General features: G+C 34.7%; 1 protein-coding gene across 4 annotated transcripts in view; it reads right to left on the bottom strand.

Annotated features, from left to right (window-relative positions):
- The window catches only part of LOC128235203 (uncharacterized), a 38390-nt gene extending 23517 nt beyond the window's left edge, over positions 1-14873 (bottom strand). For 3 of the 4 annotated variants that reach the window (XM_052949958.1, XM_052949959.1, XM_052949960.1), the window contains exons 1-7: positions 14757-14873; positions 12891-12933; positions 12163-12480; positions 11461-11576; positions 8627-8861; positions 2262-2404; positions 1319-1449 (exon numbers count right to left, since the gene is read on the bottom strand). In XM_052949958.1, the coding sequence (XP_052805918.1) occupies positions 1319-1449; positions 2262-2404; positions 8627-8861; positions 11461-11576; positions 12163-12480; positions 12891-12933; positions 14757-14813 (1043 nt within the window). In that variant the 5' untranslated portion in view covers positions 14814-14873. The remainder of the gene's footprint in view (positions 1-1318; positions 1450-2261; positions 2405-8626; positions 8862-11460; positions 11577-12162; positions 12481-12890; positions 12934-14756) is intronic. The other variant, XM_052949962.1, reaches the window with a different exon arrangement.
- Between the last annotated feature and the right edge of the window lie 652 nt (positions 14874-15525).

The following is a 15525-nucleotide window of genomic DNA, read 5'->3' as shown; positions in this document are numbered from 1 at the left end:
ATCTACATACAGCAAACTTGATCCCGATATTACTAGATTTGCAGTATGTTATGTAAAATATAAACAACATTTATAATAGTAGCTAAACGTGTGAGATGATTTTAATATACTATATCATACATATATATTACCAAAAACACTAGCCGGGGACAGGATGAGGTAACAAAAGGGAACATAACAAACAAATAACGTTTCTTCAGCACAAAATGTACAATAAAAAGCACTGCAGACATGTGCCAATGTTCGTATATTTTTGTTTGATGTCCATCAAGGGAAATTACTTTGCATTTAATCATGATGTAGGTGCATTTTGTCAGTGGAAAACATGTGAACTAAAGCATACTACATGTGTTATGCTTTTTTTGGCGCTAATTGTCGTTTGCTGTGGCATTGTTTGTGAGAGTGCGTCGTGAGACAGATAAATCAATCAATCAGTATTTCATTGCCAAGATACCATAATTTTGAATAAAATATAATTGTAATGAAACATGGTTTTCTTCGTTTTGTAAAATTTTCGTTTAATTATGTTCAATATGGTCGTCTTATACTTTAAACCATTTTTAAGGAATACCTCAACACTTTTAATTTAATTGCTTTACCGTCTAGTATCCTTTAACTTCCCATTCCATTTAATTAAAATTTACTCATCCAAGCCTCTGAAATTAAGTTTGGTTTAAACAAAAGTAAAAAGTATTTTTATTGACTTGTTGATATTAGAACTTGAAGAAATCTTGAACCATTCGGAACAGTTGTACTTACTTTGCAAAAAGGTAAGACTGATTTTGCAAAATAATAGCAAATGGGCTTGTGAATCTTCCGAGAATCATACGAGCTGGTGCTGTTTAGGATGCGTTTTTTTTTAAATGGGGCTATATAAGGTTCAATCAAGTATATAATAAATTATTGGAATGCAGAAACTAATCATGCAAGAATATATAGTTTTAATGATGACTGCATTCTAAAGATTGTCACACACTATAATACATTGTAATGGCTATAAACACTCAGTTCAATCAAACAAAACTCCCATTAATGTTTTATTGTAATAGGTAGGTTGCAATAGTGGTTTATCAGAGGTAAAATTACATGAACTGAACTATTTTTTTAGAAAATAATGCAATTGAAACTAAGAGAACAAGCCCAGTTGTCAACAATGGTACGATGTTTAAATGCACAATGTTTGGGCCTAACAGACATATAATATACATTACGACAGAACACATGCACCAAAATTTACTTAAAAATTAGCACTTATACTGAACCGAGGTACACACAACTTAACACAGCACAGGGAAACGAGAAAATAACGTTTAAATACCTCTTCTCTTTGCCGTCAAATGAGGAAAACAATGGTAGTTCAAAGACAAGTCCCATTTTCGTCTCTTTTTCCTCCTTCATTTTTCTTTCCCTTTCCTTCTTCATTTTCTTCTCCTTTTTCTTATACGTATTCTTTAATCAAAATAGTTTTTTGTTTCTATGTTTGCATAAGATAAGACACACGCAATGTTCCATTTAAATATATTAACCTTGAACATGCACACATATAATTTCAAAAATATGTGAATTTTAGTATATAACGTACGTATATCAAAAAGTTCTCATTCTAAGGTTGTGATTTATAAAAGTTAGAATATCTTAGGTAGCATCTGAATGATTAAGAATTTGAACTACAATACAAGTATAATACAAACTCAATAAGATTTTACACAATAAGTTTTAATTGTCTGAGATTGTTATATTTTTTAAGCAGGCTTGGAATAAAATTTCAACGTCACATTCTTTTAATGATGAGCGCTGTCATGTGAATGCAAACCTCTTGTTTTTTGGCAATTTATTCATAGTATTTAAGGTCAGATGCAAGACAAAACGAATTGTAAACGATATATCAACTAACTTATCGCATTCAATCAGGCATGGATATATAAAACTACATCGCATTGATGGTACCAGCGCAAAATCTAACCCGAGAAAAATAATATCGAACGAGGTGTAAAATTCAGATGCAGAATTGCTTTGAATACACCGAACGCCTTTTAAACGTATGCAATGTATTTATTTAGTTAAATACATATTCAGCGAAATTTCTTCTAAACAATACAGATAATTCACCGAATGACAGAATTCCTTGATATTGGTTTAAATTGTACGTGCCCTCAAAAAACTATCAATCTGCTGAATCATGCAACACATGATTAAGTTTAATATTATTTTAATAACCGGAAAATAATTGTAAACGCTCGCGATGTCAAATTACAAAATACCTTGTGATGACTCTGTATTATTTTAAACCGGCCAATTTTCGTGATGAGTACAACAGCGACAACTACAGAGACAACGACAACAACATTTACAGCTATTAGCCAAGAAGGTAATCCTGAGTCATCTGGTGCTGATTGTGCCGACACTGTATGGAGATATAGATTGTACACTTGTAGTGAGTGCGCAAATATAAACATATGGGTTCGCAACATGTCAGGTATTACATCCTCCCTAGCACATGATACATGTACGTGTAAATAGATATCTAAAAAAAAGTATACATATATGTTATAAGGTAGTGTTAAAAGTATCGGGGTCATTCAAAAACACGTAGAAGACTTTCATTAATTATATTCGTCTTCTCATAATAGTTGGTGACTATATTAATTACGGAATTCTTTGAAAGATATGGTTCTAAAACTAGACACGTGTGTGTGCGTGTGTGTTTGTGATGTTATCAGAAACATTTTGCATTTTTAATATAATGTAAAAATCAGAAACAAAAATTTTGAGAATCAAACTTTAATTACTGAAGTGAATTTTATTTTGGTGGGGTCCAATCGAATTTTTATTTTTGTAAACATTATTTTCACATTTTAAATTCCTCATTTACAAGTGCCGTAGTTTACTTATTAATAAGAACAGCGCAATACCATTTATATATTATTTAATATTATAGTTTAAAGTTATTATTGAAATGTGAGTTTTCGTTATACAACAACTAAACGACAACCCCTCATAATTTCAAAACTAAACTGAATTGTTCAAATGAAACTACCTCATTTTGACGTCTTTGCTCTACTAAATAATTTTAAATATATTTACATCAATCACATTCAAAGCACCTGTGTACCTTATGCCAAGCGAGGTTATAATCCCACAGTCGTTTGAAAACAAATTTGATGATTCTCTGCTCGAAGACAATTACGCTGAAAACTCCCAATTTGATATGCCTAGCAGCCAACCGATCTCTAACCAGCAATATTATACCTTACTAGATGATATACTGACTAATCTCCCGAAAGCGCTATACATCACAAAACTAATACAAATGTGCAATAAAATGATGATTATATCTGCCTTTATCGGAGCATTTTATACAAACGCGCCCAGGAAATCCCATCTTGTCCAACAGGCACTTTGATGCAACGCAGATCGACCGAAAATGAAAAGAGCCATACTAAATATGCGAAAGACTGTTATAACTTACAAATTTTCATAAACAACAAGGACTCTAAGATACTCAACGACCTATTTGCAAAAAAACAAGTTGTGCAGAAAAGCTAAACCAGACAATAACGAACTAGCACTCTTACAGCGAGAAATTGCATCTACTTCATCGCGAAATAGCCTTCTTACTCAAAGAGTCGATGATCTAGAGAATAAAGCAGCAAATGATAAGGACACCATCAATGAACTGAACGGCGACTTGCACGAAATGAAAGGTTATTGTGCAGAACTAGTCAGTGCTACAAACAGAACATTAAACTACCATCTTAATCTAATAAACCATTTACTGAGTGAAGTCGACACTCTAAAGTAAAATGCAAACTATGTTTCATGCAAGTGTGATAAAGTTGCATCATCGAAAGGCAAAACAGCAGACTCAACAGATGAACTGAAACAACATGATCAACCACCCGTTCTGTTTGTAGCAACAAAATTGAACCAGGCAAACGCACAGTTTTCAACAGCCACGTCGGTCATCGCTTACCCACAAGAACCGGAGCTGATTTCAGCTAACGAACATGATTCATACGCAAATGCTGTAAAGCGACAACCCCCGCAAGGACCCACAAGTAAAATCGCAGTTCATGTTACGAAACGAAACAATCACGTGAAACAACAAAAAGCCGAAGAGACAGTTTTCTCGGGAGAAATACAAGACAATGAGCATGAAGCTCAGAAAAGCGACGGCGCAACAGAGCCGGTCTTCCAGAGTGTAAGCTCAGTGCGTACTCGTAGATACTACGTTGGTGGTACAGGGAAAGGGTCCAACCGGGCCGGGCTGATAGAATATCTTATAGATAGAAACATAAACTTTGAAAGTGTCCGAATCATAGAAACCGGGCGAAAATCATTGGCTGCGAAGATAACTATTTGCAAAAATGATTGGGAGAAAGTCGAAGAAAAGACGTTCTGGCCGCGAAAGGTATATTGTATGCACAAGTACTCAGAGCTGGAGTGGGAAAACGTGTTCTATACCACTGCTGACCGTGAACAGAATGAAAGCTATAACATTGATTAAGTTACGTGATGAATACATACAAAGGTAAAATCAATTTGACTAACTATGCTATTTTCTTACTCTTATTAATTATGAACACACAATCAACTTGTAGTATACTCACATGGAATGTACGAGGAGCAATGTCATCTGTGGGAAGCTTGAGCTATATGTCAGACCAATATTCAGTAGACGTTGCAGTTATAACTGAACACAAACTACTCGAAAAATCAAATCTTTTCCTGAGATCTATTCACGGAAACTTCGACGCTATCACCGTCTGTAACCCGGAACCTGATCCAAACGCGAAATGTGGCAAAGGAGGGACTAGCATACTTTTTAAAAAGTCTCCATCTTTCTCGACTCAACCGATTGTAATTCAAAACTGCTCAAACATAAGTGGCCTAAAACTATATTCAAAACATAATTTGACAGTTTTTATATTCGCTGTATACATGACATCAGTAAACTATGAAATCGACAATTACATCGAATGTCTGGACCATATGCAAGGCTTGTTTGATGCGTATTCTTCAGGAGGCGTAATCGTGTTCTGTGGAGACCTAAATGCCGACGTCACTTCCAACAACAATCAAAAATAGCTTAATGGTCGTACCAACAAGAAGCACCGACCCTTTTACATTTCGACCAACACGAAAAACGCTTGACTACGTCGTCATCGGAACATGGCAGTCAGATGTTATTCTTAACAACAGGGTGCTAAATGACAATTGCTGCGCGATTACAGACCACCTTCCGCTCCTTACACAGCTGGACATCCCCTGCTCACACTTCGTCGAAGATGCCGAGAACTATATCGCATGGAACAAATGTTCTGTAGCTAACCTTTAGAATTATGTTAGCATTTTAGAAGCATATCTAAAAACTTTAAATACATATCGTCTATGTGCAGACGAAGATACTATTGAATTGTTTTATTCTCATATATTGAAAGCAATCTGTGCCGCTTCTCAAGCGTTGCCGCGGGCACTGTTCAACGCAAAACCATATTGATATAAAGACGTAAAATCAGCGCACTCAGCACAACGCACGGCCAGAAAACGGTAGGTAGAAAATGGGTCTATAAGGCAAAGTGAACTTAACCGTGTTGCAACTTGCGATATACGTTTGTTCTGGAGACTTTTCCGCTGGAAGCAGAATCAGAATAAGACGAAAGAAACTATTAACGAAATTTAGTGGAATAATATAACTTTTACCTCCAGGACAGTTCAAATGCCTTTAGCGATTATTATAAAGATGTTTTTATGCCTAAACAGTGTCCTGATTATGATGCTATTTTTTATGCTTAACTAGCTGAGGAAATACAAACGTTTCTTAAATCCAATGACTACTCATCGGATGACGTACTTACTTGTGACGTCACATATAATGACGTTAATGGCATATTGAAAGAACTGAAACGAAGAAAAGCGCCAGGTCATGACAGAATTGTGAATGAGCACTTAATACATGGCGGATCAACTCTACAATATTATCTCAAAGTGTTATTTAATATGATGATAAAAGTCTCGTATATACCAAAATATTGCAAATTGGGAATTATCATACCCATTCACAAACAGAACAAGATATAAATTGCATGTCAAAGGTATCGTCCTATCACATTACTGCCTGTGATATACAAAGCTTTCGGAAAAAACTGGTGCATAAACGCCGTCAAACATGGTCAGTTAAACATACAAAACAATTTCCAAATGCACAACAGAATGGATATCAAAAAGGGCTTGGATCGATAACAGCATTCTTTGCTCTTCAGGAAACTATATTCACAAACATAGAGTACGGCTCACCGTCATATGTAGCAACACTAGACACTTCCGGTGCCTTTTGCAATGTATTGCACCCAGCCCTATTTGTTAAACTTCATGACTATGGAATTCGTGGTAGAATGCTGAGAGTACTCATCAACTGTTATACAGGCTTAAAGGGCACGGTATTAGTAAACGGTATACAGTCGACGCCATTTCCGGTCCGCCAAGGCGTCCGTCAGGGAGGGATACTTTCAACGTGGATGTATCTCCTCTTCATTGATGAACTCCTAAACAAGCTACAGGTTTCTCCCCATAGATCTTACATTGGAACCATAAACACTGGTAACCCGACCCTTGCTGACGACCTCACATTGATATCATCGAACAAAGCTGCGCTACAAGCCCAAATAAACGTTGTTGTTGCTTACGCAAATTTATGGGGCTATCAGTTAAACGAAAGCAAATGTTCGTATTTAATCTTCGGAAATAGTCAAACAGTAAACGACTCGTTGTTCGTAGGCCATACAACGCTGTTCCAATCAAAGTCAACAACACACGTCGGCATAGAAATCCATAGATCTTGTAAATGTGCCACGGCCGTTGACGCAAGAGTAAGAAAAAAGGACGATCATCGCTCTTTTCCTTGCTAACAATCAGAGAGTCAGCCTACCATGTCAATCCGCTAATGCTTGCTGGCTTAGTGCGAAAAATCTCTACACCAACCGTTCTATATGGCTCTGAATTATGGTCGTCACCTTATGAATCTGACATTACGAAGCTCGAACGTTACGTTCGTCTCAGGGCTAAGATGTGTCAAAACCTTAACACGAGGACAAGAACTGATATGGCTCTTAGTCTGTTGGGATGGCATTCTATTGTATCACAGATCGACCTACGAAAGCTTATGTTTTTCCACAAACTGTGCACTTTAAACGCATCACTACTTGTGAAGAAGATGTTCGACTATAAGCTACAGTTATTCTGTACTCGCGGTAATAGCAGCCAACTTGGCTTTATCCCAGACATCTTCAAAATCCTTAGCAAATATGGTTTAGATAAGCACATACACACCTACAGATGTACAGCAAAGCTTCCTATAAAACTGGCTTGGAAACGGTCAATCAGAACAGCTATCACGGGCTTATATATCGATATATGGAAATCCCGAGTCACCGGCGACCCGGAGTTTCAACTTTTTAGCAGTTTCCATACTCGCGTCTACCCGTCCTTAATATGGTCAATTGCGAAATCACGATAAGATATACGTCATGCGATATCAACCATCCGCTTCCTCACAAACACAAGACATCCCCAGGCCGGGATATGTACTCGATGTCTTGCGTGGTCAGCTGACGTCGACGTCCATCGTGTTTCTTAGTGCCCAAGGCTTTCCACCGAGAGTGTTAATGAACAGACTCGAGACCCAATGTAATAGTGCAGAGTTTATCTACTACTGTACCAGCGCGATTCGTCATGAACATTTTGCACCGAGTGATCATACAGACACACGTATCCGCGCAGTCTGTAGATATATTCACAATGCACTGTGCAAACAGACCTAATAGACTTACACTCACAAAGGACCTCTCACTGCTGATTATTCGCATAAGAAATTAGTATAATGTTCGTCTTTCTATGTTTCTTGCTTGTTCTTTAAAACGTATACGACAGCTCTAATATAATTGTAAAAATTATTTTTGGTTAACCTTTTATTTTGCATGTTTCATTGCGTTTTAAGGCTTTTGAACATTAAAACGGATGCAGTAAAATTAAAAGTATTATTATAAAAGCATATTTTCATGAGCACCTTCTATTACTTGTATTTCAATTTCGGATTCAATTTTCAATTTTGAACTAGGTGCCACGAGATGTTTTTGGATATTGATTTTTTTTTATTTATTTTTTTCTATTTCATTTTTCTATTCTTTTCTTGGAATAAAATAAAGTAATAGAAATAAGTATTCAGTGTAATGTACATCGAATTAATAATAATAGCCACAAACTCAGAAAATATAAGCTAAGTTCTAAAGTATATGCTTTATCTTACAATATTATTGCATTAACATCGTAATCCTTATGTAACAACCTTGTGCCTTATAACATGTAATATATATTGCTTTACATACTGTATATATGACCGTTTGTTTGCTATATATGTTTAAATCACTTTCGGGTGGAAATAACGAGAATAATAACTCTATTAGAAGTTCCATTTACTGTGTCTAGTTTTTTTTGGGATCGCCCTCGTTTATAAATATGTACACTTATTTGAACCTTTTTTATTAAGCTTAAAGCCAGTGGCAAACAAGATTCGATATCCTATAATAAGGTGATTAACATAAATATAAAGGAAAATGATCTAGCTTACCTACTGGATACTTGTTTGAAGACCTCCAGATAAGCGGATTATCTTTAAACATTTGGTGAACGATTTTCACCTCAACAAGTGATTTGGATAACTGATTTCCATTGAATTTCCCTAGTCCAAACGTAAAACTCTGTGCCTGCGATATACTACATGTTATGTTGGGACACGTAATGTTTGTGGGTGCACTGCTAAACGCATCCAAATCTGCATCAGACATCTGTTTCAAATATCCGTTCTAAAATTAGTAGGAACATTACATAAACCAAATTGTATTAAGATTTCAGCATATACAGCTTACTATCATTTACAAATCAGTAATTGATATATCATAAATGTACACATACACAAACAAAGGATAGTATACAATTAAATTGCAATAAAAAGTATTAAGGTGATTCCCATTTTATAACATAATTATCACAACTACGAAATAGAAGAAAAATGCATTGTAATACATATTAAATTGAGTTACATTGATAACATTGTATTTGAGATGAAATGCTTTACTTACATACAATGCTAGTTTGTGTAAAAGCTGTTTACTTGAACATTGTGCTGTTGAATAAATGTGTATACACTTGACCTTTTAATATAATACCGAGTTGTAACTGAGTAACTTAGTTTAAGATTTGGCGCCATTCAGCAAGAAAATAACAAAAGTATACGTCACAGTGGTAATATATATATATATATATATATATATATATATATATATATATATATATATATATATATATATATATATAACTTTGATATTTAAACAGTTCCGTTTCGTTATTGTTATTTTTAATTAAGTTATCGGCCCAAAGATTTAATAAATTAAATCCAAGCGATTGGCGATGTAAGTAGAAACAAAGAGCATTGCCCGTATCGGCGTCCGCGCTCTTTATTTGGATTAAACGATGGCATATATGTTTTCCGTACAGTATTATTATTTTATCTTGTGAAAACTCAAAGGAATAAATACACAACTATTCATTATCGACAAAGCCATAAAATCATGTTTGTGTTATGAACCAGCGCTATGGTACAATATAAACGTCAATGCAAAATGAATACAGTAGCAGCCACCATCACCAACGTGAAGTGTCTTGCGTATGTTAAGTGTTTCAAATTGAATATAGATTATTAAGATATCTTTGATGGTCTGACTTGCGGTTATTAAGTTTTATTTCCATAAAAAAGAAACCATAGGTAGCAATAATATGTCATTTGAATATTCAACATCTTAACACGAACCTTTAATTCGCTTTGCATAAGAGCCATATTTGTATACCAAGTGTTCAACCACCTGTATTGGTCAGCCGTGGGAACCAAGTTTTTGTAGAGTAAAGTCAACCTCCACCATTCTTATCGTGGAAATAATCATGTTATGTACAGCAATAAGCAAGTTTTTATTGCATTTTGATTCTAATAGACCTTATTGTCTATAATGTTCGATATATAAATTAAATAGTTGTATTTTACACTGGAACTCGACACTTGCAATGTTTTTAAACCTAAAAGATTGGTACAGAGTAGATGTTTAAATAATATTATGGTGTTTATGTTCTATGTTTCTTGTAATTGACTCCTACAGGATTCAGCTAGTATTTAGAAATCATGTTCAACAACACTAATGATTAGACCTGCTCAACATAACTCTCCCTGAGCTACGCTAAAACATCTAAACTTTACAGAATGCCACCGCAGAACTTGTTAACATCACTCAAGAACACTTCAAAACTAACACAAGACAACATTGCAGAACTATCTTAGTACACACCATGACTCCATTGGGTCACTCAAGAACCACACAAGACCACTTTACAACTATACCACTACTAAACATGCAATTAAACTGTGCATTTTTTTCATAAACTGTACAACACTTTAATATTCAATACGAGTCATTTTCATGGACAAGTCATATAGATGCAATTCAGGAATAAAGATGTGTGTTTCACGGATTGTTTCAGATGATAAGTTTAGGGACTTTTAAATATAAAGAACATTACATGTGTTATCGTATTTCTTTAATGTGTTAGTAAATTGGTGCAAATGTATGTTTTGCAATTGAAATAAATGCCATAGAAAATAAGGTACATAAAATCCAAGCATTTACAATAAATTATAATAGTATACAGTTACTTTAAAAACACGGACCCGATAAAAGAGCCTTTGTCACAGACATAATTATCTTCAATGCAATTGCAACACAGAATAACAAGGTGTTGAAAACAATATTTATATCTGCGAAATTACGCATCAGCATGGTGAACCTCCATAAAATGTTTTGTTTTGTTTTAAATCCTTTTATGCATGGTATAGCCCTCGTTAGGCTCTGTCCAGACAATACCTGTTTACAGTACTCATTTTGACGTTTGACCTCTACATGTTACATTGCTATTTTAGGACAGACCTGGCATGTGAGAAACACCCTGTCTCATGATTACCATTATGGCATATATTTTTTTAAATTCCTATAATGCATTGTCAAGATTTCATTTGAATGTAAGAATTGTTTATACAAATGTTTCGTATCAGTGGTTGTTAACTGTATTTTGAGTCAGTGTCTACTTCCTTTAGAATCGCCAAACGACAGATGAAAACACTCTATTTATAGGCTACACCATAATTATTTAAACAGAAAAAATACAAAGAATCCGTTTTTATTGCGCGTGTTAGCTAGCAAAGAGCATATACATGATATCACATCGTCAATGCTCTACGGGAACGGATATATATTGCCATGTTAACACAGACTCAAACTACTCTATATTGCATACTATTAATACTGGATAGCACTACCAATACTACCTATACATATAACCGACTCAACTACATATACTTACGTCAAATGTGTACCAAGTTATCTCCAAATCGTCTAGACTCGCGGGAAAAACGCATGCAGTTGAAATCGACAGCTCATCCTCCTTCTCCTCAGGAAAGTAGGAGTTGTTATCAAAGTCTGAATTAAAAGAAGATAAATAAGAATAATGATGTATAGTCTACAGTATGTGTTACCGGAAGGAATATGAGACCAGTGCGCAATCAAGTGCGCAACCAAATACAAAGTGTCCCATTCAGTGTCTCCAACTGCGCCATTTTTGTGATCAATAGCTGAAAGACATAATCTTTATTCGTATACCTTTTTTTCTGTCTAACGCATGAACGAGTGCCTTGCAGAAGTGTTTCTGAAGTCACGATGAGCCGAGCACTTATTCAAAACGTTTGTATTTAAATAATTCATAAAATATATGCATTGCTTAAGTATTTAACTAATTTTGTAGATATGTTTTTAAAAAACATATTGTATTGATTTCAAATAATTTAAAATGTTTGAAATTTACGGGACGTGTCATCGTCACATTTTAATACACACCGATCAAAGTTACGTTAGAGCACGTGACTATTTCGTGTCAATTTAGCAGCACGGTCAAATTCAACGAATGACACGACTTACAGTCTATATAGTAAGTTTGGTATAAATGAGGGTGTCTCTATAACAACAAATTCATGTTAAGTATTTCTAGAAACGTATAGCAGATATTTACCTTTTAATGACACATTGACAGTATCACTCTGCCCGTTTAGCACATCGACACATTCATATGAACCACACAAATCTGTAGTAAAATTGCCGACCGTCTCCAAAACGTACTGCCATTTTGATGACTCGTTACTGAATGAAACGGTAAATGTTTGGTCACTAACAGTGCAGCCGCTACTTAGTACGCACGATGTAAGGAGACTCCCGCTTTTTGTAAACTGGACGATTGAGTCCACATCGTTTGTACACATAATTGACAGTTTTTCTTTGTTCTCGAAAAATAATGGTCCTCCTTCGGTAATGCTAATACTTGCATTACAAGCTGGAATCAGAAATTACAATACAAACACAAATGACAAACAAAATGCATGCACGAAGGTAAAGGTGAACAGTAACCGTCCAAAATCGCAGACATCCGTCATGAAAACTTGTCACATGAACAAACATCTCAATCGCGTATTAAATATAACGCCTTTTTGAAGCGCCAATCATTATTTCTTGTTAAGGAATTAGCTCTTGACCTTTGATTTAAATTAAATAGATATTGATGATTTACGGTCCATGGCCATTACGGTGACATTTATTGAGATTCAGAAGATATTTAGTCAATTGGGATGCCGATGAAGATGAACAGACGACGACGTTGAACAAAGACAAAACCAAATTTGCCTGCTGCCTGCCCTGCTTTGCACTCGACACGTTGATCATAACAAACGTGTTTTGTATACATACCGTGCGTGGCTATCATTACGACCCATAAAGATATTGTCATCATCTGAAGCAAGATGGAAACCGAAATCATTATTAATTATACCAGTTATTTAAACAATAACTTAAAATGTTTCAAAAACTATTTTGCTTAAACTGTTGTCAATGTCTTAAAGATTTCGTACGTTGGAGGGAATATTAGGCAATAAAAACTAAATATCTCAGGGGTCCTTATAGTTTAAGTATGAATATTGTTTTCAAATATGCAGCTATATAATACAAGTGACATGGTGACTCAAGGTTTGACCCTAAATGTACAATAGGAACATACTTGTAGAAGGTCACAAGTTAATATTGTATACTTATCTTGTTTTGTCGCGTTTCTATATATCAATATGCTAAAGAAGAGGCAGCTCGATTTTAAAGAGAGAGGTGAGAAATAAAAGTTATTCACGGAATCTTATTCAATTCATATTTTTTAATGGAGACTATCCAATGACCATTCGTATAAAGCTTGGCCTAATACATCGAACAGTTGTAATGTAGTTTTTGTTTGAATCACATTGTTGACGCACGACGACGTACGCAGGACAAAAAGCAATCTGAACGCTATCACTTCAGCTATTGAGTTAAAAACGGCCTGTTAAGTTCGCAGGGGCTATTTGGTCGGTTACTGAACTGGCTCGACTGCTTGACGGGTTTCGCGCACTGAAATCGGTTCGGTGACATCCTTTTGTCTCCATCTATCTCTCATATACATGCATGTAAATAACCTGATTTTATACACAATATTTACACTATTTATGTAACAGTGGATCACTTTTCCTTGCTGTAAGCTAGTAGTATCGATTGAACAGAAACTGATTGTTTCCATGAACAGCCAGTGATAATGATACAAATAACTGAACAAAAACATTCTGTATTTTTTATTTCCCTCATTTAATATACATATCATTGACGTAGAAAAATGCTTGGAGCCAGAGATAACAATGTCATAACAACTAGAGTTGTGAAGTTATAACTGCTATGGATACTAACTGCATTTACTATCTTACGAATAGCAGACAAATTTAATAACAAATGTCGCCAAAGTGTCTTATGAGACTCGCTTTAGGAGGAAAATGTGATGGACTGAATTAATCTATAGAGGGCGGCGTCTTCGATTGTGATAAATATTACCACGATTTGAATTATTTGGTTCGCTATCTTATATTGGTCTATATGTCGACGTACTAATAAAGAGTTATGCATTTTGCTACAATGCAACATAACTGTTACAAGAATTGCCAGTCCATCAGACATTTGTAACATAAAGGTCTCCTAAGGGACCGCATGTTAAAACATCATGCGGTATGGTATGGAAGTTGTTTAATTACATCCCTACAATACATGTGTTTGGGTACCGGGCATGTCCCTGACAGTCTCATTTCAACATTGAATAAAACTTAAGACCTCAAGACAATGAGCATTATTAACAATGCCAATTAGCAATATTTGATCTATATTTTGATATCAATCTGTCTGGTATCGCTTTGTATTGAGTGATCTATTTAAACAACGTCAATGTCTTAATATTAATTTGCATGATTTATAAACAAAATATAAATCTGATGTGCGATCTGTTAAACGAGTACTAATTTAAACAAAAATTCAGTGAAAAAATAAAAATACATTGTAATACTAATGCAGTAATAAACATATTTGTATACGTTGAAGGACACCTTCAAAGTTCTTTGTGCTCGAATTATGATAAAACAAATAATAAAAAACGATCATATTGATGTAACTATGACTCAAACATCTGAAATTATTCAGTTACCATGTATTACATACAAAATCATAAGTTAACATTTATATGAAAAACAACTTTAAACTATAGAATCATTTTACCTTAAAAGAAGGCAAATCCTCCATTGTGTCCACATTAAAGGAGTTTAAATCAGTCATCTGAAGTTTACGTCATATCAATTCTCTTTACATTGTATACGGTGGCATCGGACATCAGCGAATAACTGCCTATACTTTTATGACAGGCAATGTTTCATGTTCTGAAAGAAACTGCATACACGTCACAAATGTCGCTTTGAAGATATCGTATTTTTCGTTATTACAATTTGTTTAATACTCTGGCAGTGTCAATTGCAGCAAGTAGTCCCCTTTAAAGCTAATATATGCACACAATTTTGACGACTACATGGAGGTAGTAGACGAGGAGGCACAGAAAATTAGTGTGCATACTCAAAAATAAATGCAAATGTAAATTATTAATTAATTACAAATTATGATTCACTACCGAATACAGTCCTTATAAACTGCATGCTGAAATAAGTACGGCATTTTCCATGTGCACATGAATACAAGTCATGTGTTCTAGCAAATGTTTGTAATTATAATGTTCTGTTATCTTTGATATTTTTGGCAAAATATTTACTCCTCATCTTCCATTCCTTAAGTAAAATGCGTTTGGGAAATGGCAACTTTTTCGATAAATGCAATATCTATTGATAGAACAATCATCGCATATTAATTTTCATTGAATGTTTTATCTTTTAATTGTTTGTATCGTATTGGCGGGCCACGAACAACTTCAATCAACATGTTGGAAAGTGTTAGTTTCAATATGTTAAATGTATTATTGTAATTAGCGTTTCAATTTTAC

Source organism: Mya arenaria, chromosome 5, assembly GCF_026914265.1.
Source record: "Mya arenaria isolate MELC-2E11 chromosome 5, ASM2691426v1".
NCBI lineage: Eukaryota > Metazoa > Mollusca > Bivalvia > Myida > Myidae > Mya > Mya arenaria.
The sequence above is the reverse complement of the archived record's forward strand: the minus strand, read 5'-3'. Positions and strand labels throughout refer to the sequence as shown.